The sequence below is a fragment of the Cheilinus undulatus genome, linkage group 21, assembly GCF_018320785.1.
Source record: "Cheilinus undulatus linkage group 21, ASM1832078v1, whole genome shotgun sequence".
NCBI lineage: Eukaryota > Metazoa > Chordata > Actinopteri > Labriformes > Labridae > Cheilinus > Cheilinus undulatus.
In genome coordinates, this window is record NC_054885.1 from 39,049,014 (window position 1) to 39,072,291 (window position 23,278).

The following is a 23,278-nucleotide window of genomic DNA, read 5'->3' on the forward strand; positions in this document are numbered from 1 at the left end:
GTCATGGTGACATGTCAGTGAGTTTAGGAACACTAAATAAATCACTACACTTGTTGTGCCATTGTTGGAGATCAGACTCCAGTTTAACATCACGCAGCTGCACGAGGAACCCCAGCATATTCATGGAGCTGCAGCACTGCACGCAGCCCCTGCTCCTCTCGTGCCACAGCTCGAGTCTCATAAAAATATTTTTCTTTGAGTGACAGTCTCCAACAAGGCTCTTCTTCTCCGCCCTTTCCCTCTTGTCTCATCACGTGATTATCCAGTCTCATCCAATGGACACGCGCCCTCCCTCCTCTCGGGGTTCGTTGCGTCAAAGCTGCGGCTGAAATGTAACAGGAGGTCCGGCAAGGTTACCGGGAGTCTTTGCCTCGAGCGAGCACCGTCACTTACGGTGCAGCAGGGCGCGTGCTATGACAGAGCGCGTGACAGTACAGGAGAATCACCTGAGCGCAGAGAAGGATCGATGCGTAAAGCTGAATAAACTCGTGCAGCAGATGTAGCAGCGCAGCGCGCGGCAGCAGCGACACAGTCTGAGAAGAAGCGGAGAGTGACGGAGGCTAGCCCGGGAGCAGGAGCGCATATGACCGCCTCCCTGGTGTTAAACCCTCGCTGGCCCGCGGACACGGTGATGTTTGTGTATGACAACAACCTGGACGAGCTAAACAAGAACATGGAGGGGCTGGTGGGCAGCGGGAACCTGTCCACTCAGTGCCGCAACATCATGGCTCACTCCGCGGCTCTGAGCGGCCACCCATCCGGCCTCGTGCACTCCTCGGCGGGATATTCCACCGTGGATGTGTCCGCCTCGGGCTCCACTGAGTCGGCAGCCACCTCGGGGAAGCAGTGCGCGGCCGGTCCGTGCCAGAGCTCCTCTGCCGCCCCGGCGTTACCGTACAGCTACTTCGGTAACGGATACTACCCGTGCAGGATGGGGCGGGGCTCCCTGAAGTCTTGCACGCAGGGACCCGCGCTCAGCTCGCAGTACATGGACACCACAGTGAGTTCTGAAGACTTCTCCAACCACCGGGCCAAAGAGTTCGCCTTCTATCACGGATACCCCAGCCCCTACCAGTCCATGGCGAGCTACCTGGACGTTTCGGTGGTCCAGACTCTGGGCACCGAGCCGCGCCATGACACCCTGCTTCCCATGGACAGCTACCAGCCGTGGGCTTTGACCAACGGCTGGGGGGGTCAGATGTACTGCTCCAAGGACCAGGGACAGGCTGGACATCTGTGGAAGTCAGCGCTGGCAGGTAACGCCGACTCATTCCCCTGTTCGTAGAATCTAGATTTTAAAGGAACTGTGCGTAAAATGACGCACAGGCCCGCTGCGTGACAACACCATGGGTGCTTCTTGTATTGATATGATTTATTTATATTTGTTAGAGATAGATGCATGAAAAACCAGGAACAGACATCCAAGTATGCAAGTATCAAGTTTTTCGCGAATGCCAATTCCGCAAAACTCGCCACTAAGATGGCTTTTATGAGAGTTAAAGGTAAAAAAAAAAAAAAAAACTCAAGTAAGAGGGGAGAAGAACCCTGGAAAGTACATGAAATAATTCAGTAAAATAAAAAAAAGGCCCAGCAATTGAGCCATGCGTGAATGAACCAGAATTGATGAGCTCTGTGCCATTGAGTGGGACTCCTCTAATCAAGCAGATCTGATGACACGACTAAGATGCTTATTAATGAATCTGATCAGAGTAAATGATGAACATGAGGCTCTCTCTCTTTGTGTGGAGCTGCTTCCTTAATGATGATTTCAATCACAGCTCAAACACTCCCCTGGTGTGTGAGGCTATTGTGCGCAACTGGTGCGTAAAATAAATCCAGCTGTTTGACTGAGATTAAATGTGCATCATCACATGTCACTTTAAAGTCCAGAACAATCCTAGCTTTGTTTACGCGCCTGTATGCGAATTAGGTCCATTTATGAATGTAAAGGTCACGTGCTTCCTCTTGTGTTAACGCAATAATTACCTGTTGAAGAAGAGTCTGTTGTGTTGTTAGCAGAGCGATGAAACTCAGCAGGGTGATAAATATTTCTAATTATCATAGGAGAGCAGCTGAATTCAAGTTTTTGATCTGGGATGTTAACAGAAAGATTTTGTTTTATTCTGTCTGTGAAAGTCTCCTTAGTTATAAAACAGGGCAGGCGAAATTACGCACTCTGGAAAAACGCAATTTTGACGCAAACACAAAAAAAGCTTGTGCACTTGAAGGAGGATGCAGCTGCATGCTCGTGCAGAAAACAGACATCCACCATGTTGTTTGGCTGTCGCAGCGTAGCTGACCAATCAGCTGCAAGCACACAGCCTCTGACTTCATCCTCACAGCAGTCATGTCTGTGAAACTTTTACTGAAATTAAGCCGCGTGCCCTTCTTCTAAACTAAATTATCTATGAGGAAAAACGCCACAGCGCAGAGTGACGTAGAGAAGCATGAAGATCCACACACCGGAAACCTTCCGGTAAAGAATTTATTCAGCAACAAGTGACGCCTGAGCAAACAGGAACGTCCTTAAACTTGGGAATGTTCTAGTGAGTCGCCATCTTAAAAAGACAAAAATACTCATGTGACCCAACACAGCTGAAAATCTTTATTTGATAATGAGACTACAAAAAATAGAAATATACAACATTTCAACAAGAGTATAGAAACATGACTTATAGAAAAGTCCTCTAAAGGGGGAAACATCCAGAGTTTTAGGATGTGCGTCATGACTGGAACAGTAAAAGTCAGAATTCTGAAGCAGAATTCAGCACACAACATTCAGATATTTGATGATATTTTTGTCCTTCTGAGTCTGTAGTTTGGCTTTCTCCATCACAGAATGACAATAAAAACATGAAGACAAACATGAATATAACTATACTCATATGTAAAACACTTCACATATAAATGAGGCAAAAACCAAACTAAAGTGATGTTTTCAGGGTCTCACAAATCTTTGCTCTGTCTTCTGTCTTTAATCTTTTAGTCTGTAATAATAGGATGTAGTGCTGTTATTTAACTGCAGTTGTATTTTTGGTTTATTTGTGAATATGAACCCCCATACAAAGATAAACACTATAAAATTATTTTTTTTTCCTATAGAAAATCTTGTCAAAGAGACTTTATTTTTGGACAGGGAGGTCAATCAAGTTCATTTTTATTCAGATTTTTGCCTCATAGTCATGGAAATGTCATAACCCATGTTAAACACTGTGCCAAACACTCTTATTGTGTCATGTGTGGCTCATGTTTGAGTGTTTGTGGTTCTACTTTTGCCACATCACCTCAAAACATCATCAGTTTATTGGATGTTTATTATTGCGTGTTATTTCTGTGTGCTTAGAATGTTCTATTAGAGCCATGTTGAAGTGTTTCAGTGTGATGATGTAAAATCAGTCTAACTGTAATGTCAGTGTCAGCCAGAAGAATCCTGATTAGGATTTCTGCATCGATCACTGATCACAGACTCATGCTGAATGTTCTTCCTCTCTCTGGTACTCATCCGTTCTCTGCAGACGCTGCAGGGCAGCAATACGACTGATTATTGTGTGCTCTAAATGTCAGACCACTTTACATGCTTAACTTTTATTCCTGCAAATATTTAAATCTATCTTTCTGAGTGTGACTTTAATCTTAAAGGTTAAATGTTTGATCTTTGTCCAGTTTTTCAAGGATAAAAATACTCATGGGATAGTGGGGGGTGCAGCGGGTGTTTCATGTTGTGTCTTGGAAAATGCTACTGGGTACTTAAATTTCTCTAGTGTTTAACAGAGGATCCATCCAGCCACCTACCTAGTATCTACCTACATATATCTGCTTAGAAATGCCAGTACAGGTGTGTATTTTATGGTGGTAGTGTGTTTAAAGGGTTAAACACAGTGTGTATGGATCCCCAGACAACCTTAGATGGAATTAAACATTTTAAAAAATGCACCGCTGTTGGATCACAGCTTGTCTTTTGTCCAGTATGAGGCTCGTAGACCATCACTGGCTTCTGCCGTTGGTTCATGCTGTTATTTGCAGGTGGTTGATGTTTGCGTCGATATCGTCCAATGACGACGCTGATCTGATCATTGGTGCATCCCTAAAACATGATGGAGTAAAGAGTGTTTTAAAAGCACGGTTGCAGAAGTCCTGCTAAGACCGGCATGCATTTTGTTTTTCTGGTGAAAACGTAATTTTAGACTTTTACTGGAAATCTTAATAAATAAACACATCACTGGGAAACCAGCTGTGATATCCCATTATAAGGAGATAAATGTAGTAATACTGTAGAAAACTCTCTCAGTTTTATGGCTACCGTACATCAGAGATTTTTAGACGCATTCATGACCCTCGGAAAATGGCACCACGGCCCATTTTTGGGTCCTGTTGATATCAGCTGTTAAATACATTAAACATCAAATACCGCTCCATGGTAATGTCACGCATACGGCACATTAAAATGTAGAACACCAACATTAGATCAGTTTTCCTCCTCACCATGGTTACCAGGCTAAGATTAGACCAGGGCTGTCAAACTCTGGATTCAGGTCTAACCGGGTCAACATTTAACCAAACTGTCAGCCTCATTTTCACCAGTAATAAACCATTAAAAGAACAGCACTGATGATAAATCATTTGGAAATTCAAAAAAAGTAAAAATGATAAGATAAAAGGCTCAAATCTGAGGTAAAAATTCCAATTTATGTTTAAAAGATCAAAAGACGGTATTAAAAATAGAAATATTAGGTTTTTAAGAGCAAATATAGGAGGAGGAAGTTGAAATCATAAGTTTGAAAGGTCAAATATGAGGTCAAATCTGAAATCATGACTGTAAAGGTCAAAATATGACTTAAAATTTCAAATTGTGAGTCTGATCCTTCAAAATATGGGATTAAAAAGCCAAAAATTAGAAGTTTAGGTCAAAATATGAGCTAGAATTCAAAATGGTGACTTAAAAAGATAAATTGTGACTTAAATTCAAAACTAGGAGTGTAAAAGGTCAAAGCATGATATAAAAAGTAAAAATTATTCATTTAAAATGTCAAAATATGAGAAAAAAATTTGAAATGTTTTTAAAAGTCAGAATATGAGATTAAAAAGCCAAAGTAAGGAGTTAAAATGGTCCAAATATGACTTAAAGTTTAAAATTGTGAATCTAAAAGATAAAAATGAGACATTTAAAGGCCAAATTATGAGCTGAAAAGGTCAAAGCATGAAAGAAAAAGTCAAAATCATAAGTTTGAGTCTTAATCTTGAGATGCAAAATTGAAAATGTGAAATAAAACATAAATTAATTTCTTTCCCCACATCTCGAGCTTTTTAAAATATTTCTTACTCTGTTTTAGATTTTTATCTAGCATGGATATTTTAAATAATCAAGGTGAAGTTTACATTTTTATACTGGTGGAAATCTGCAGACCTCATACTGGTGGACCAGTTAGAATAAAGGTATATGAACTCGCGGGCCGGATATAATCGTTCCACGGGCCGGATTTGGCCCCCGGGCCTTGAGTTGGACACCCGTGGATTAGACCGGTGGAGACTTCTTAATTATTTTGATTAGACTCAGACCTCTAATTGGTGCTTTTAAATTGGATTTCTTCTCTCTCCCTCAGATGTGGTGGCTCATCAGCACGACGGCTCGCCTTTCCGCCGCGGCAGGAAGAAGCGGATCCCGTACACCAAGGTGCAGCTGAAGGAGCTGGAGAAAGAATACGCGGCCAACAAATTCATCACCAAGGACAAGAGGAGGAAGATCTCCACCGCCACCAACCTGTCGGAGCGGCAGATCACCATCTGGTTCCAGAACCGGAGGGTGAAGGAGAAGAAGTTCGTGGCCAAAGTGAAGAGCAGCGCGCCGTAGCGTGCGGGCTCGTGCGCTCTGCACGGTTCAGATGAAGGACCTGGATGTTTCCTGTGTGTTAGACATGAAGAACGAACTGAGAGAAATCCTAATAAAGAAACTCGGTGGTACTCCTCGTGGACTGGGGCTGTGCGTAAAAGCGCGTCAAGACAAAAAAAGCCCTGTTCTGTACATACAGCACCTTCCTGCCTGCTCTGATGTATCTGTGTGTCTCCTGTCCCTGTTTTATTGTCTGTCTGTCCGTGTTGTTCGTGTAAACCCTCTCTGTGCTGTTCATACTGTTTATAACGCCTGTAAGCCCGTAATCAAAGTATAGTGCATCACTTAATAAACACCTTTAATCCCACAGCAGTCTCCTCTACATCTCATATCTTTACATTTCATCATAAACTTTGGATCCGTGCGCGCAGTTCGCTTCTGGTCGCCTCTTCTGCAAAACTATTCCCGTAAAAAGTGCAAACTAATCCGCAATCAAAGGCGGGAAGATGATACCCGCAGAGTGGAGGCTGAAACGTGTTTATGAGACTGTGAACATCGCCACAACAATGCCATCCAGCCCCGGCGCGCAGAGGCCGGAGCCGTGGGAACAAAACGCGCCAAACTAAAGAGGGCGGAGGAAAATGATCCAAAGTAAAGATGCAGGCTCACAGATATTCTTCGTTTCATATCCAAAACCCTCACACAGGGCCTGCTGGGTTTGTTTCATGTGAAGACTGAAGTTCCTTCAACAGATTTAAACTTTTGAAGTTTAACGTTATTTAATGTGAATGAAAATCTAAGAAAGAAAAATGATTTATGACAGAATGGCCAGTCAAACATCCATCCTTAAATCTTTGAAGCACTGCACATGCGCGATAAAACGATCATAATGACCAAAAGAAGAAAAATAAAACAAGATAATTCATCTTAACTGAAAAAATTATTATTACTGGTTTTGTTTTTTTCTTTCCCGCAATTAGAAATAAAAGGTTTGATTCTTGATCATTATTGTTGTCGGTTTACATATCTAAAAAAACTAAAACTAAAAATAAATATATAATATTATTATATAATTAACTGATTAATAAATGATCATTTTAAAAAATAAATATATAACAATTCATTTAATTTAATAAGAAATGTAATAATAATAAAAATTAATTTCATATTATTATTATTGAATAATTATTTCAGTAGCGGCTCCAGGAATTAGGTGGATAGGCCGATTTCATCCAAAAACATTTTCTATAGAAAAAAAAGCCGAACACCTCTCAGCATAAGTAATAAAATGCAAATGAAAACTGGATGTGCAAAAACTGCAAAAACTCCTCAAATCTAAAAAAGAGAAATTATTATTATTATTATTATCATTATTATTATTTAAGGCTATACACGGAAAAATCACGGAAAATAAAGGAACATTTAATAAACAGTAATTCTAACAGTTAAACATCTGCTGGAACGAAAACAACAACAACAACACAAAAATCCTGACATGTTTTGTCGCTACTAGAAATGTTCGGGTTTTAGTGGGAGTTTTTAAAAAGTCCCGGGTTTTGTTAAATAATTGTGCACATTTAAGAATGTAATATTTAGAAACCCGTTTCCTGACATATTTGGAGGCTCAGGGATCTATGTTTGATGGCCTTAAGGGCCACCGTAGCCAGCAGCAGGAAGACTCTGAGTCCTGTCTGTGTTTTTGTCGCTCTGTGTTTGTCTGTCAGGAGAGAGAGAGAGAGAGAGACGCCCTTGACCTTGAAAGTCACGTGATCAGCTTTTTACGACAGCAGACCGATTAACTGATACAGCTGCAGCCACGGATTCACCGCGCGTTCACGTGGAGATGCGCGCCCACGCTGCCTGTTTGAGGTTTGTGGGTCACCAGCAGGAGACGGACTCCTGGTCTGGACTTTCTTCTTCCAGGTTTTCCACAGAAACCTCGACTCACTCCAACTGTAGAAAGTTAACACCCAAACAGGAGAGACCTTTGAGAAACCGCGCATGCGTGTTTGATCATTTGAGATTTTATGGAGATTTATCCCAAACGCACGGAGCTGCCGTTTGTCTGTCTCTGTTGAACTGTGATTAGAATTCTTCTCATGGTGTGGAAGGACTTCATCTTCATCTTCATCATCATCATCATCATCATCATCAGAGTCAAACTAGAAATTCACATCCAAGAGGAGGAGGAGTTCACAGCTCCACATTCACTAACGGATGATTGAATCAGATATTCCTTTAAATCAGTGATCAACTGGCGGCCCGGGGGCCATATCAGGCCCCCCAAAGCTTCCTGTCCGGCCCCTGAAAGATCCTTAAATTCAGAAAAGAAGGAAAAGAAGATGTTGTGGTTTTAAGAGCATCCTTTGGCTTTAAATGTCTGCAGCTGTTAAATCCACCCCAAAACGATGAATATAGAAGTAGTTTTAGAATGACTGAACATCTGATCTGTTTTTACTGAAATGTACTTTTCAGTCACACTTATTATTTATTTTTAAAAAAGGGGTAAGGCTGGCAAAAGTGTTAGAAAGATGATGGGTGATAAATGGTGGGCACAAAGAGACAAAAAACAGTGAAAAAAGTGATGAAAACAGGGAAGAAAGAGGCAAAAGTAATATAAAATGGGTTAAAAGTGTCAAAAATAGGACAAAAAATAATGAAAAGGGGTTAAAATTGTGCAAAAAATGGTGAAAGCATAAAAAGTAGCAAAAAGTATTAAAAATGGGTTAAAAGTGGCAAAAATAGTGCAACCAAGTAATGACAAGGGGTTAAAAAGTGGAAAATAGAAGAAAAGTGGCAAAAATTGATAAAAGAGTGGCACAAAGAGGATAAAATAAGCAGAAAAAGTGGTTTAAAATGGACTAAAGAATTGAAAAAAGAATGAGTTAAAGAGGCAAAAAGTATTTAAAATGGGTTAACAGTGGCAAAAACAGCAGAAATAGCCTGGCAGAGTTGCAAAAAGGGTTAAAGAATGGAAAAATGTGTGAAAAGTGGCAAACATTGATTTAAAAGTTGCAATAATTGTTGGAAAAAATGTCATGAAAAGGGGTTTAAAGTGGCAAACATTGATAAAAGAGTGGGTAAAACATGCAGAAAAAGGGGTTAAGAGGGGTTCAAATCTAGCAAAAATTGGTCAAAGAGGAAAAAATGGGCAAAAAGTATCAAAAAGGGTTAAAAGTTTTAAAAATGGGGGATAGATAGGGATAGATCTCACTGGTAATGACTACAAATGTCCTGCCTTTTCAAAGAAAATACAAATACTACGATAACATTTCAATCAGACCAGAACATTTCTTTGATTTCTGTGTATTTGAAAGTCCGGCCCCCAGAGTTCCTGTCCAGAATAAACCTGGCCCCTGTGCAGATGTACCTGATGACCCCTGGTTTAAATGATTCTGTTATCAAATTACAGCTCATCTTTACGCACACTGTCATTCCCCACGGTGCCCTAGAGCGCAGAGAGGGAACACATAAGAAGGAAAATCACATTAATATAAAAAACACCATCAGGGTGTTTGACTGCGACAGTGAAAGCAGCAGCAGCAACTTGCGATGCCCTGCTGAGACCACAATTACAGCAACGTCTCAACTAATTAGCCTACCAGTATCTCAGCTCCACGCAGAATGACGCAGAGATTGCGCTCATTTTTGTCTGCGTTTATATTTGACTTGGTGGTTTGCGCAGAGAACAAAACATGCTGAACAGGCACTGAAGCAAAAGGGTTGATTTATTTGTTCTTTCTGCACACAGCAGAGCATGCGTGGTTGTGTTGAAGGAAGGAACATGTTCCCTTTTTAAAAAAGACCGCAGTGATTAATCACTAAATTAGACGCTGGGAATAAAAGTCTCATAAGAATAAAAACATGTAATTATAAAAGCATTCTAGTAAAGGGACAGTCTACCCAGTCAATATTTTATTGATTAAAATGGATCAATGTCAAACACGATCAACTGAGTTGTGTCCAAACCGTTTAGGCCTTGAGATAAATTAAACTGTCTTTAGTTGGAGGATTAAAGTTCTAAAGCACTACGATGCAAAAACTGAACAACATGGAGTGATGCCATTTTTGTCCTGAAGATCGCTGGGAGGGCGAGACGCTGATGAATTATTAAAACTCATTTCTGCTCGACCCTTTCCTTCACAGCAGCCTCAGCTCCTCTGCTGCACGGTTCTCCCGTTTTTTAAATTCACGTTTAACCAATCAAATCAGGAATTCTTCTGCAAAGTCATCTTTATTTCTAGGAATCAACCAACCAGCATTAAGAAAGTGGTCACGATCGAGACTGTGGGCAGAGATTCATTCTGCAGCACAATTCACCAGAAAAAGCCAACAAAAAAATAATCTAAAAAGGTAAAAACATTTTACAGTCATAGCGTAGCCAAAGTAAGAGAGACAGAATAAACCTCTCTCCAAAGAACGCCTTTAAAACTCCTGCTGCGCCTTTTACGCACGCCGATAGACCTTCGATCTCTGAAAAAAGACCTCTATGTGTTGACTCATGGGGTTATTTTACAAATTACTGACTCAGTCCTTCTCATTTTCAGCTTCTCACTTTCAACAACCATAAACATCCTGAAAATATTCAGAATGCGCATGTGCGCAAAGGGTTAATGCCATGTTATTCCTGCATGCGCACGGAAAACAAAGAGAGGAACTGTTTAAGCATGTTTGTTGTGTTGAATATAGCCACATTTTGGAGCTGCATTCAGGGCTGGCTGAGGGACTCAGAGGCCAATGTGGGCCATAAACAAAATATAATACAGGTCCCAAATCCAGAGAACTAGGACATACCCAGATCATAAGTCTGGATCCCCAAACAGCCAATCAGACATTTGGATTTATTGGTCCATTGCACTACACAGTATCCGCCAATTCATTGTTTCAGTAGTCTATAGCAGTGTTACTCAGCCCTGCTCAACCAAAGAGCCAAATTGTTGAAAATTACCTTTGCAAGAGCCACAATCTAAGTGGTGAACAGTGGCAAAAATGGTCAAAAAGCAACAAAAATGGGTGAAAAGGGGAGAAAATGGGGAGAAAAGGTGGAAAAATGGTCAGAAAGTAGCAAAAATGGGTGAAAAGTGACATAAAAATGAGTTTCAGGCGGCAACAAATGGTCTAAAAGTGACAAAAAATTAGTGAAACGTGACTAAAATGGACAGAAAGCAGTTGAGGTTGGCAAAAAATAGGACACAAGTGTTATGTAAGGGCAAAAGGTAGCTAAAATGGGCAAAAAACTGTGAAAATGGTAAAAATAGGAAAACAAGTATCAAAAAGAGGAGGCAACAATTTGGGAAAAAAAGGAAACAAGTGGTATTTAATGGCAAAAAGCTTATTTGGACGAATAGTGTCAAAAAATTGAAATAAAGGGCTAAAAGTCGCAAAAATTGGGGGAAAAAGAAGTTGCAAAAATGGGCAAAAATGGGCAAAAGGGGCATTTAATGGCAAAAGGTAGCTTAAATGGGTGAAAAGTGGCAAAATGGTGAAAATGTCAATAAAGTTTCTTTTTTTAAAGATTTCCTGGGGGAATAACTTCTAAAATTAAGACATAAAAAAGCCACACGTTTAGTATCACTGGTCTAGAGATTTAGTGTACTTTCATTAGACTGATAGACATTTGGGGGCTTTTTAAAGGGGGCTCAGACCTCGATGTCTGGGCCAGGGGTCCTCCACAGATCATCAGAATCTGCTTTAATGCAATTTTATTCACTCTTGACTCCTTATTTACCTTAGAATACAAGTCTTTAACACTGAAAGGAGACTTTAACCTCTTTGTTGATGCACACCTATACTGATTATATCCTGAGGGCCCTTGGAGCGCGTGGCCCCAGGTGACTGCCTACCTTTGCCTTTTGGTAAACCTGTCTTTGTGGCTGTATTATAAGAAAATTAGCTTAAAATATAAATTAGTTTATAGGCTGTGCTGAGGCAGTTAGATGTGATAAAAGAAAGTTTCCAATGCCTTTAAAAGTGAAATTAAACTTTAAATTTGACATTTAAGCTGAACAGTGAAATGAGCGTCAAACACAGAACAGGAAACGTGAAAGAACCACGATTTGACAGGTGCAGTTTATGATTTATCATGCAAAAAGAATTAGATCTGATGTTAAATTTAAAAAGAAGGAGCAGGAATCTGGCCAATAAAAGCTGGTTTCATTCCCCTCTCTCTCTGAGTGGGTGTGGGTCAGACCGTTAAACATTAACATTGAACTTGACAAACGGCGGTGTGCTCTGGCGGCCTGTTGACTCTCTTTACAGCTCCGTCTCTGTCCTCCTTTAAAACCAACAATACGGACGGAAGCCCTGAAGCTCATAAAGCTCTGTCTCCCCTTTAGTCCAAATACCAGAGAAGTGGGGGGGCAGACTGCATCATGGTGCCACTGGTGTGGTCTCTCTTCATTCTCTCACACATCAGACGGATTTATGCAGAAAGCTGAAGCTCCATTTGTATGTCTGTTTACCATTTTCACGTCATATTCAACTGAACTCTGATGTCTTTTTATGTCATGTATTTGCTTAAAGAAAATGTTGATTTTTATTGTTTCAACTGGAGTGTTGGCTAGTTCATAGCTGCTGTAACACTGGATGTTTTGTCAAAGAGTGCCTCATAAGAGCGGCCTCCAGAATTCTAGAGATGAAGAAGAAGTTTGGCACCAGCAGGACTCTTCCAAGAACTGCAAAACTGAGCAATCAGAGGAGAAGGGCCTTGGTTTCTGTAGCCTTCCCCAGATCTGTGCCTGTCAACAATCCTGCAGCTCCTCTGACCTCATGGCTTGGTTTCTGCTCAGCTGTGAGGCCTTCTACAGAGAGGTGTGAGCCTTTAGAATCATGTTTAATCAGGTTGATTTAGCACAGGTGGACTCCAGTCAAAGTGTAGAAACATCTCAGACACAGGAGGAACCTGAGCTACATTTACAGTAAAGGCTCTGCATACTGATGTCAACATGATATTTTTAAAATTTTAATAAATTTGCTAAATAAATAAAATATAATTGTGTTTCTCCTTTGTCATGGTGGGGTGCTGAGTGTAGAATAAAGAGAATAAAAATCAATTTAAAAGCCTGCAGCATCAGCATAAAACTGAAAAAGTAAAAGAGTGAAGGGGGTCTGGATCCTTCTTGCATGACTGCACTGAAGACTGACTGATTAACTGCATTTAAAGCACATTGTGCTTCCCTATGTGCTACAAAAACAAAGACTGGCTCAACATGACTGGAAAGAATTTTTTTTTCAGTAGTGTCCGATTACTCTAGTTCTTGCAGTTCTCGTGTGTTTTCCCATCACTTTTCCATTTGAAACTAAAGATTTGTCTGTGCATGCTGCTCTGCTAACTATGGTGTAATGTTCAAATCTTAAAGAGCATTCTAACACCATGTTACCAACACAAAACCATCTGAATAATGTGTTCCCCTTTGCCATAGGATATCCAAATATTTATCTGCAACATGCACCAAGAGTTTACCTCATTATGTGTTCAATTAAAGTAAATTAAAGGAGGAAATGTGCTGGTTGGGAGCAACAGAAAAGCTGCATGGGAGAGAGAAAGTATGACTCTGCCTGCTTCATACTACAGATGAAATTTAGATGTCGTGCACATTTATAGAGACATGTTTCTGATAAGCTGATTAATGCTCATGGTGCTAATTCATTCACATTTCAGTGCTTAGAAAAAAACATAGTAATAGGATGATTCCTCAGCGAACCTGCAGCCTCAGACCAAGAAAACTACACAAAGAAAGTCAATAATCAGCGACATCTCTGTCTGATAATTCATGAAACAAACATTCTACTAGAGCTGAGAGGATTTTAGTGGGATTATTACAGAATACATGCTTTTGAGTTCCTTTTTCAACCTAAGGCAGTCAGGGTTTTGTTGACAGCACTGAGTGGAGACGTTGGCGAGTGGTTTGACCTGCTGTGGTCGTAAAAACGGTGAATAGAGACAGAGAGGATTTTACATTCCTGGCTGTGGACAGCTGCACGCTCAGAGAGGAACGATGGAGAGACAGAGGAAGATTTCAGTCACAAAGATGATAAAAACAAACTACAGGATCCAAGAGGAAATGACAGAGTGAAGATTATTACATAAAATACAAATAATTCTCCACAAGTCTGCAGGAAAAAGGTTGTTTACAATAGGCTCTCATTTAAAAAATATCCCTCATGAGCATCACTGATAATATTTGATCCATAAGAACAAAATAATAATGCATGGACAAAGCTAAGCTGTGGTTTGTTAAATGTTTGTGTAGGGTAGACTACACCAGCAATCATCATGAAGATGTAAAAGACCAGATAAAGGAAACAACTTGGATTAATGAATTAAACTCTGCATGTGAGAGCATTTTGAATAAGACAGCAGAAACGGTCAGAACACAGGGCGGCAGTCAGCTGATGTCAGCATGTTAAAACCCACACATGTGGATATATTTCCATCATTCTGGGAGGAGAGCCAGTCAGGACTCCAGATGAGATAAGCTCTGATTTAAGGAGGGAACTGAACATCGGCAAAATGAAGTATAGAAAGATAGTTAATATCTGTGCGAGTCCACAAGTTCACCAGCACTCACTTCTCTCTCACAGTTCAGTGTTATTAAACAGGTTTGTATTTTATTTTTCATTTTCCTCAGGATTCCTGTTAAATCTCGTTCAGATCTGTGCACTTTGACCCCGTTTACACTGTGCATTAACATGGATCCATATCCATTTTTGACAGACACCAGTGATCATCCTTATTGTTTTGCATCTAAATGTGTACTAACACAGTTTGGTATCTGATAGTTCTGATACAGAGGTGGTCTAGTATGCCTTCATCCTGACTGGACTGGTTTTCTAGATGCAGCAGGTACTGGTATGCAGCGCCCTGTCAGCTCACATGATTCTGCTAGTAAACAAAAAGCACAGCTTTATTTATGTCCGTCTAGAATCGCTCAGTGTGATGGGGATTGTGGCTCCTTTTAGAGATCTGGATCAGGGGTGTCAAACTCAATCACAGAAGCAGCCGGATTCTGAATTAAGGTCTAACCTGAGGGCCTAACAGGGTCCACATTTAACCAAACTGTCAACCTCATCTTCACCAGTAATCAATTATGGGGGAAAAATTAGCACTGATGATAAATGATTTTGAGACTAAAAAAGTCAAAATGAAAAGTTACAAGGCATAAAATCTGAAATAAGTCAAACGTATTAGTTAAAAAGGTCAAAACACAAAATTAGATGTTAAAATAATGCTTTTAAAAGGCAAAAATATAAAAAGAAAAGTCACAGTCATGTTTTAAAGGCAAAAATATGAACTACAAGTTAAAGTGGTGAATCTAAAATGTCAAAATATAAGAAAAAGGTTGAAAGAATAAATTGAAAAGCTCAAAATATGAATTAAAGCCCAAATAATCAATTCAAGTCATAATCATGCGACGCAAAATTGAAAATATGAAATGAAAACACAAACGCATTTCTTTTCACACATTTTTTTGTCTAATTATTTGTACTCTTTATTTTTTCACATTTTTATGACTTCAGGATATTTGATATCATCAAGGTTAGGTTTACATTGGAGGAAATCTGCAGACCTCATATTTTTGGGCCAGTTATAATAAGAATATGATATGATCTTGCAGGCCGGGTGTAACTGTACCACGGGCTGGATTTGGCCCTGGGGCCTTGAGTTTGATGCCCCTGATCTAAACTATTTGTCTCGGCTCAGGAACAAGAGCCGGTCTTTAGGCTCCCAAAGGTTCTTCATTTGGTACCAGTTTGGCTTTTTTATGTCTTTGAAACAGCAACAATAAAGGATAAAGTGGAACCGTCTCTGGTGCGATAAATCATTGATTAGCTGCTTATTAGCATGCTAATTAGAAGCACACCAACTGCTTATAAGTCATTATTAATAGCTTAATAATACTTTATTCTACAAGACCATAATCTATGGCTAACAGGCTGTTAGCTGAGTTGTCCCTTAATAACCTTGTTATGACTGTGTATACAGGAACCAGCGTTTAAACCGTGAAAACTACATCATGACTCCCTCATAGTGCGCTGCCTTAAACAGAGTTTTCATTTAAATCTCACCTCTACCCCACAGGACACACATCAGTGCCCTTTAAAAGCATCTTTAGAACTGGATGGAGAAAAGCGGTTAAAGAGGCACTGGTAGCCTCTATGCTTTTGGTTAATTAGCCTCCATTCATTCTTATCACCGGCAGCTTCACTGCACAGAAGAATCAGGACGCCCTACACTTAGATCAGGGGTGTCCAAACTATGGCCCGGGGGCCAAATGTTTGATTGGCCCTTAAAAATGTTCTTAATTACACTAAATATGGCCCTCAATAGAGCATAAAGCTTGTGCTACACTGTATTATTCTTCTTAGTTTCGAAACAAGGCAGTGCTACCATGCTAATACTGTAAACAAACATTTTGACAAGGAGTTGTAGCAGTTTTTTTCTCGGGACTAAATTGAGACGACACTATAAATGGTAAAAATATTGGCAACCAAAATATAAAGATATAAATTTATAACGCCCTAATGGATTACAGCAGCAAATAGTCGCACCAATAATGTTCCAGAGGCGGGGCCATGGTGGCCAAATCTGATTGGCCTCCCCAAAATCCTTAAAATGATTGGGTATTTTCCCATCAACTAGCCATTCAAGCATACCCAATCACAGCATATCTTAACCAACATAAGATTAGTTTTACTAACAGCACTCAGGAGGACGCCATTGTTGTTGTAGTCCACCAAATCTCACATGGAAACCATAATGAGCATGTGCAAAAAGTCTCCATTTTGAGAGGAACTCCAAAATTGCAGTTTAACTATGAAAATGATGCATTTTATCAAGGTCCCCTAATGAACAGTTGTTACCGTGACCATTTTCCATTAAAATTAGCATTATGTAAATGTGGCTGTAACTATAACACTGTAGCCACAGAAATAAAAAGTGCTTTTCTCTATTTGATGCTATTCTGTTCTATTTGACAGCAGTTTATAGGACACAGGAAGAGGAGGAGAGGAGCCACCTCCTCTCACACTAAAGTCCCCCGAGAATCCTTTATGCTTCAGACCAGGAATGCAGGACTGAGGCTCGTTTTTCTGTCTCAAGTTCATGTCCAACAGACCCCCCCCCCCCTCCTGACTCTTTCCCTGCCGGTTTTACCACCTTCCCTCCTCCTCCGTCTGCATCGTGGAGCGTCTTTTTGTTCCCTGCTCGGACTCTTTGCAGTTGAACTTGAGACAGACAGACAGCTTGTAAACAGTTAGTGGTCTGGCCTCTGTCTGGTCTGGAATGGCCCAGGTTGGGGGGTGGAGGGTGGCCTGGGGGTGGGGGCAAAGGGCGGAGAGGGGAACGGACAACAGTCCTGTTAAAACACAAACACCTTTGAATGAGTCTGGAGGTTTGAAGTAGGGATCCAGTTTTAAGATACAACCAAGATTTAAGGCAGTGTCATTTATATTTACATGATTATAGAGACGCCAGCTCTAATGCTGAGCAACAGGAACATGATTATTGATGACAAGATGATTATTTTGTTTGATACCACTGAAACTAAAAGAGTTCTACACATCTTATAGTGGGGAATTTATTATATTTAATCATCTCAACTCCTGCACAGTGTCTCACTAGTAGAAGTAAGTTGATGACATTTGGAAAAGTTGGCAGGTAGCGAGCCCCTCGCCAGCTCCACTCAGTCCAAATGTTGCTAAAATATTTGCTCAATTTAGACCGTGCTCTCTGTATGGATAAAAATCTGACTGAGGGGCTCTGGTTTGGTTCAGCTGGTAGAGCGCCATCATGCTGGCGTCACAGTCCTCCACCCACAGGTTGCAAGATCTGTTCCCAGTCTCTGCACATGTCTTATGCAGGTTTTATGTCCATGCAGGCGGCAGGATGCGCCGAGTTGTTTTACAAACCTGCAGAGAAGAAGAGACAACCACAACAGCCACATTTGTTTATGCCCTGAGCAGACAGAGTCCACCCTGATACGATGGATGTTTTTATTATTTTGGAGATGCCAAAAACGACCCTCTCCCTACACATCTGTCACCCTCCTCTTCCACATCTGATGAGAAGCTCAGAGGATGACACGGTCCCGTGCTGCACAGATATACATAACACCACTTAAGTAGAGTACCCCGTACCAGGGCATGGTTGCACTCATCTCAAACTCGAACCAGGCATGAGGCCGAGTATGGCTCAAATGAAGTGGACTTTGGGGTCAAGTGTACTTGGATCTGGATCTGAGTCCCAGTGTGAAACCACGCTAAGAGTATAGAGCATTTTGAAAATCCCTGCATATAGAAAACAGATGGGTTTGTATGATCTAGACAGTAAATGTGAGATTGGCTGCAGTTTTTGGTATTTAAAGCAATAAATTGCCCGTTACTGCGTGTCTAGGAGGTCTATTTTTGCTGCTGTGGCATCAAACAGGGTTCTGATTTTTGCTAGAATCATATTGTCGTTTGTCATTGCAGTATGATGACAACAGTGCATCCTTTCTTTACAAAATTATATGTAGAAAATAGACATGGATCATGTAGCTAAAAGACACACAGCCTTCATTTAAAGACTTTTTCATTCATGGTCACACAGCCTGAACAACATCAGTGGGGTTAGGTTAACTGCAGGAAAGGAAAGAAATGTGACTTATTTATTGAAAAAAGTGAAAATGAGCTTAAATTTGGTCTGTAAATAAAATAAAAGTGAAACAGAAATTCAGTTCAAATCCAAGATGGCTGCATTCAGACATTCTGCAATAATAAACAGACTTTACAGTGAAAAATGCAGTGAAATATAAGCAGCCAATCAGAAGCATGCATGTGTGTGTGTGCATGTGTGAGTATTTTAACAGCTCTGGAAGAAAAGGAAGTGACAGTAAACGCCACACAGACGGACGGGCCTCCAGCAGCCACGGTGGGTGGCGGTGATTGGCGGCTGGACGTGACATCATGGTGTCATAAATGAAGTGCTAGGCAGACTCTGAGTGCTGCGTCAAATACTACGGGAACAAGACTGGCCCACTTTTGGCCAAAAGCTTTTCACTGTTTCCTTAAACTGGGTGCTGTTTTCTCTTAGTGAGTCTTTTAACCCCCCAGAAACACAGAGGACATTTAATGGAGTGATACGGCAGCTCTTATGTGGACACAGTGAAACGTTAAACCCCCGCCAGCGCTGATCATGTGATCAACGGCTACACTGACGGACGCGGTGATAATCTGCAGAGATCACATCCTGCTGCTCAGGGAGGGCAGAGAGAGACCACATATCTCTTTAGGTGGTTCTTTTGGTGACTCACTGTAAAAACGCAATAAAAGAAAAGTATCAAAGTAATTCTGAATGAAGCGAACCACAAGAAAACTTTCATTTAATGAGGCAAAGTGTTGATGGTAAACTCGACCAAACATCAGAAATATGCCACATCAGAGTAAATAAAAGCATTCTCACTGTGGTAAAAATGTTACTGCTCTGATATTTTATGGTATTTTGAGAATTATGAAATGTGACATCTGTTAAATCTGTGCTGTAAAATCAGCAGCATGTAGGAGAGAACCGAGACATTTCAACATCTAGTCAAAAACTCTCACTTTCACTTTCAACTGAATCTTCAGTTTTGTTTATCATGCATTTCCCTTTAAGACGTTACATTAATTGTTATTATTTAATAAGCCTCAGCATCAGCGAGGCCAAGACCACAGGCTCCAGGTTTTCAGGTTGTTCATCCACAGCTCAGGCAGGCCAGTCTTCTGACTCAGAGAACTCTTTGAGGGATTTTCTTCACATTTTGCACTAAAGTCCACAAAGATTTAAGGATTAAATAATTATATTTTGGAGTCAAAACTCACAAGTATAGGATATATAAGTCAGCCCTAGCATGTATAATTTTATGCATCATTTCATCTTTTGTTTTAGGATGATAAGAAACTGCTTGACTAGTAATTGTGCCTTTTTTGTTTTTCAATTCGATGGTTCTTTCACACTTTTCTTATGGTTTAACAGCCTGGTTTCAAATCAGTCAGTGATCAAATCCTTAGAGCACAGGTGTCAAACTCAAGGCCTGGGGGCCAAATGCGGCCTGCGGTGCAGCTTTACCCGGCCTGACGATCATATCTTCATTAGAACTGGCCTGCTGCTATGAGGTCCGCAGATTCCTCCAGTATGAAAATATAAATTTAACCTTGAAGATTAAAAAATAATCTTTTTTAAGTTATAGAAATCGGAAAAAAGTAGAGGGTAGAAATAATTAGATAAAAAGTCAGGAATGAGGGAAAGAAATTCATTTTTGTTTTCATTTTACATCCTAGGATTATGACTGAAACTTAGGATTTCGACTTTTTATTTCATATTTTGATCTTTTAATTCATAATTTTGACTTTTTCTCTCATGTTGTGACCTTTTAGATTCACAAATCTTCATTTTAAATCAAATCTTGACCTTTTAAACTTATAATTTTGACTTTTAATCACATTTTTCACTTTTTAAACACCAGATCGAGAACTTTTTATCATATTTTTACCTTTTAAAGTCACAATTTTGAATTTTATCTTCAATTTTGACTTTTTAAACTCATGATTTTAGGTCTCTATCTCATATATTTACCTTTTAAAAACCTGATTTGATTTTTGATTTTGTATTTTGACCTTTAGAACTTATAAAGTTGACTTTTTATCTCAGATGTTGAGCCTTTAAGTCATTTATTTATTTATTTAGCATTTATTTGACATGGACACAGAAATATTGATGCGGTGATATTTACTCATTTTGAATTTTTTTTTAGAAATTTTAAAATCCTTTATCGTCACTGTTTAATTCATTACCTCTGAAAACACAGTTGACAGTTTTCGGTTAAATCTTGACCCTGTTTGGCCCTCAGGTTAGACCTGAATCCAGATTTCAGCCCCTGCTGTGATTGAGTTTGACACCCCTGTCTTAGAGTGTCTCTATAACCGGGCTCTGAAAGTCCTGGATAAAAAACAAAGTAGACACCATCACTGCCATGTTTTAAACAAATACAAGATCTTAAGTTTTAGTAATTTTATTAATTTCCACAATGTAAAGTTTGTGTTTAAATGCTTAAATGGACTTGCTCCTCCACCTTTCTGCACATGCATAACGAGACTCCAGAGCAGCATCAAATGTTTGATTTCATTTGCTGCGACTGTATTCCCTGTGAAAGGAGTTAAAATTCGGGAATTCTCTGAAATGATCACAAACTTCACCACCTTTTAGAGAGCTACCAGATCCTGGTTATTTCAGGGACAGAGCTGCTCTCATGTTTGATTTTCTATAACATCCTCTCTGTTTCATGTGTTTTTATTGTCTCTGTTCTACCCAGTTCACTTTTTCCCTTTTTAATCAACTGTTTCAGCTTTTTATTCTCACAAAAAGCCCTTCTAGGGACAGGTGTCGCAAATTAGCATTTACTACAAACACTATGATGCATGGGATGCCTGTTCTCAGTCGTCTATATATGCTGTATCTGTCCCTACAAATAAACCTTATAATAATAATAATAATAATAATAATAATAATAATAATATGATAATAGTAATTTTCACCACAGCCTTTCTTCTTGACCCGCCTCTGTTCTTTTACTGTCCCGCTACTGTAAACTTTTCAGAGGCGTATACGCCCAGGTGGTAGTTTTTGTTTTGTAATTATAACTTTAACTTAAATATTTCATTTATTAATTGACATAAAAGGTGTTATTTTTTTATAATAAGGTGTGATCTACTCTCCCTCAAGGTCGAAACACGATGGCACTTCAGATATAAAAAAACACCCAGACAGGATCAGTGTGGAGATCTAGTGGCTAAAGAGGTCGACAAATATCCAGATTCACCGATCGAGTTTAGTCCCAACCCTCAGAGTTTTGCTGCACATCTTCCTCCTTTTCTCTCCTCCTCACATCTACTGAGTTTCTCCTGCCTTTACAAGCAAAGTTTGAAAAAAGTCCTCAAAAATAAGAAAGAACCTCACAACCCTAAAAACTACTGTTAGTCAGATTTATTTCCCCGCATTAAACTTTGAACAGCGGCTGTTCAGACACATCACAAAGGTGAAAGCTTATTCAAGAAGCAGATAGAAATATGTGATTATAGATTTGTCTGCTCAATGCTACAGAAATGTTTCAGGACCAGAGGTATTCCTCAGGTAATAACTGAGAATAATTTACTGTTAACACCTGAAGGAACCCTCTGATTAAACTGTTGTGATTCAGCAAAGATTACTTTGTGGTACTGTGTACTGAGGCATCTCTTTGTCTCTCATTCGTATAATCTCCATGAACTAATCACCCAAATCAGCAGCAGATGCTACAACAAGAGAATTACAAGAGAACTACAAGTAGCATTAAAGGAAGATGGCCTTTCTTTGTGTCCAGCATGTACAGCTTGTTTCTTTGCAGAACTTTAGCAGGTTACAGCAGTGTTCATTTTAGCAGCTATTTTGAACTTTAGTCTCAGTTTTAGTCTTTAAATGAAATGCATTTTAGTTTTAGTCTAGTTTTAGTCCATAAAAGTCCTCACATTTTACCCTTTTTAGTCCAAGCATTTATTTTCTTTGCCTAAATCTGGTACCAAATCATAGTAGAGTGTTCTCTGGCAAACCTGGGGTTCCTGCTTTCTACAGCTGAGAGAGTGAATAGATACAGATACGTTGTAACTAACCTTAGTTTTGTCAGTTTTAGTCATCACAGATCTATTTTGTTAGTCTTAGTCTAGTTTTAGTCATGGAAAAAAAGCTGTCGACAAACATTTTTACTCAGTTTTAGTTGATGAAATCAACACTGGTATACAGTCAGGGAAAAGGGAAAGATTGTGGAAAATGCATTAATGTGTATAAACTGAATATTGCATTTTCTAAAATACTAATCTGAACACACTTCTAGAACACACACATGTAAAAACACACACACTCCTGATTGTCATAAGCAGCAGACAGTGAAACGTCTCGTCCTTTTAAATAAATCCAGCGTCCGTTTTAGACTTCATTCTGCTGTTAAACACAAACACGCTCCACGCCGGCGCACAGTCATGTGTGTCATTTTACAGCCACAAACAGCAGCGTTAACCTTATAAAGGAGGCTGCATGTGCCTGTTTAGCATGGAGCCGTTTGTCTGATTTTCCCCCTCGGTTACACCCGCTCATGTTGGACATCATGAAACAGGTGAGACGCTCATTAGAGAGCCTTAATTACCGCTTTGATTCTGTGGTTAATTTACCCGTTTGCACAGAAGTTAAGATGTAAGAGCAGGGATGGAACACAGACGTCTGCAGCACTGCAGACTTCAACAGTCCAGAAAAGAGAATAAATCAGTGAATCTGTGCAGTATTTCTGTATTTGTGGAGAGTTTGTTATGCAGAGGTTAGAAAGAAACCCTCGTACCAGAGGCTGGATGAAGGTAAAGATGCACCCATGCATCAGCCACATGCCCGGGTCTGGACCACTTTGACTG

General features: G+C 39.9%; 1 protein-coding gene and 1 long non-coding RNA gene across 3 annotated transcripts in view; one reads left to right on the top strand and one right to left on the bottom strand.

Annotated features, from left to right (window-relative positions):
- Nucleotides 1-327: 327 nt before the first annotated feature.
- On the top strand, nucleotides 328-6,194 carry hoxb13a (homeobox B13a). The gene is made up of 2 exons (XM_041817208.1): nucleotides 328-1,256; nucleotides 5,601-6,194. Exons 1-2 carry the CDS (start codon nucleotides 584-586, stop codon nucleotides 5,846-5,848), a joined length of 921 nt encoding a protein of 306 aa, XP_041673142.1. The 5' UTR covers nucleotides 328-583; the 3' UTR covers nucleotides 5,849-6,194.
- Nucleotides 2,591-23,278, bottom strand: part of LOC121529403 — a 33,101-nt gene continuing 12,413 nt past the window's right edge. Inside the window, exon 4 of one of the 2 annotated variants that reach the window (XR_005993573.1) lies at nucleotides 2,591-4,084. This is a non-coding gene — a long non-coding RNA (uncharacterized LOC121529403). Of the gene's footprint in view, nucleotides 4,085-17,410; nucleotides 17,738-23,278 lie in introns of those variants that run through there. The other variant, XR_005993572.1, reaches the window with a different exon arrangement.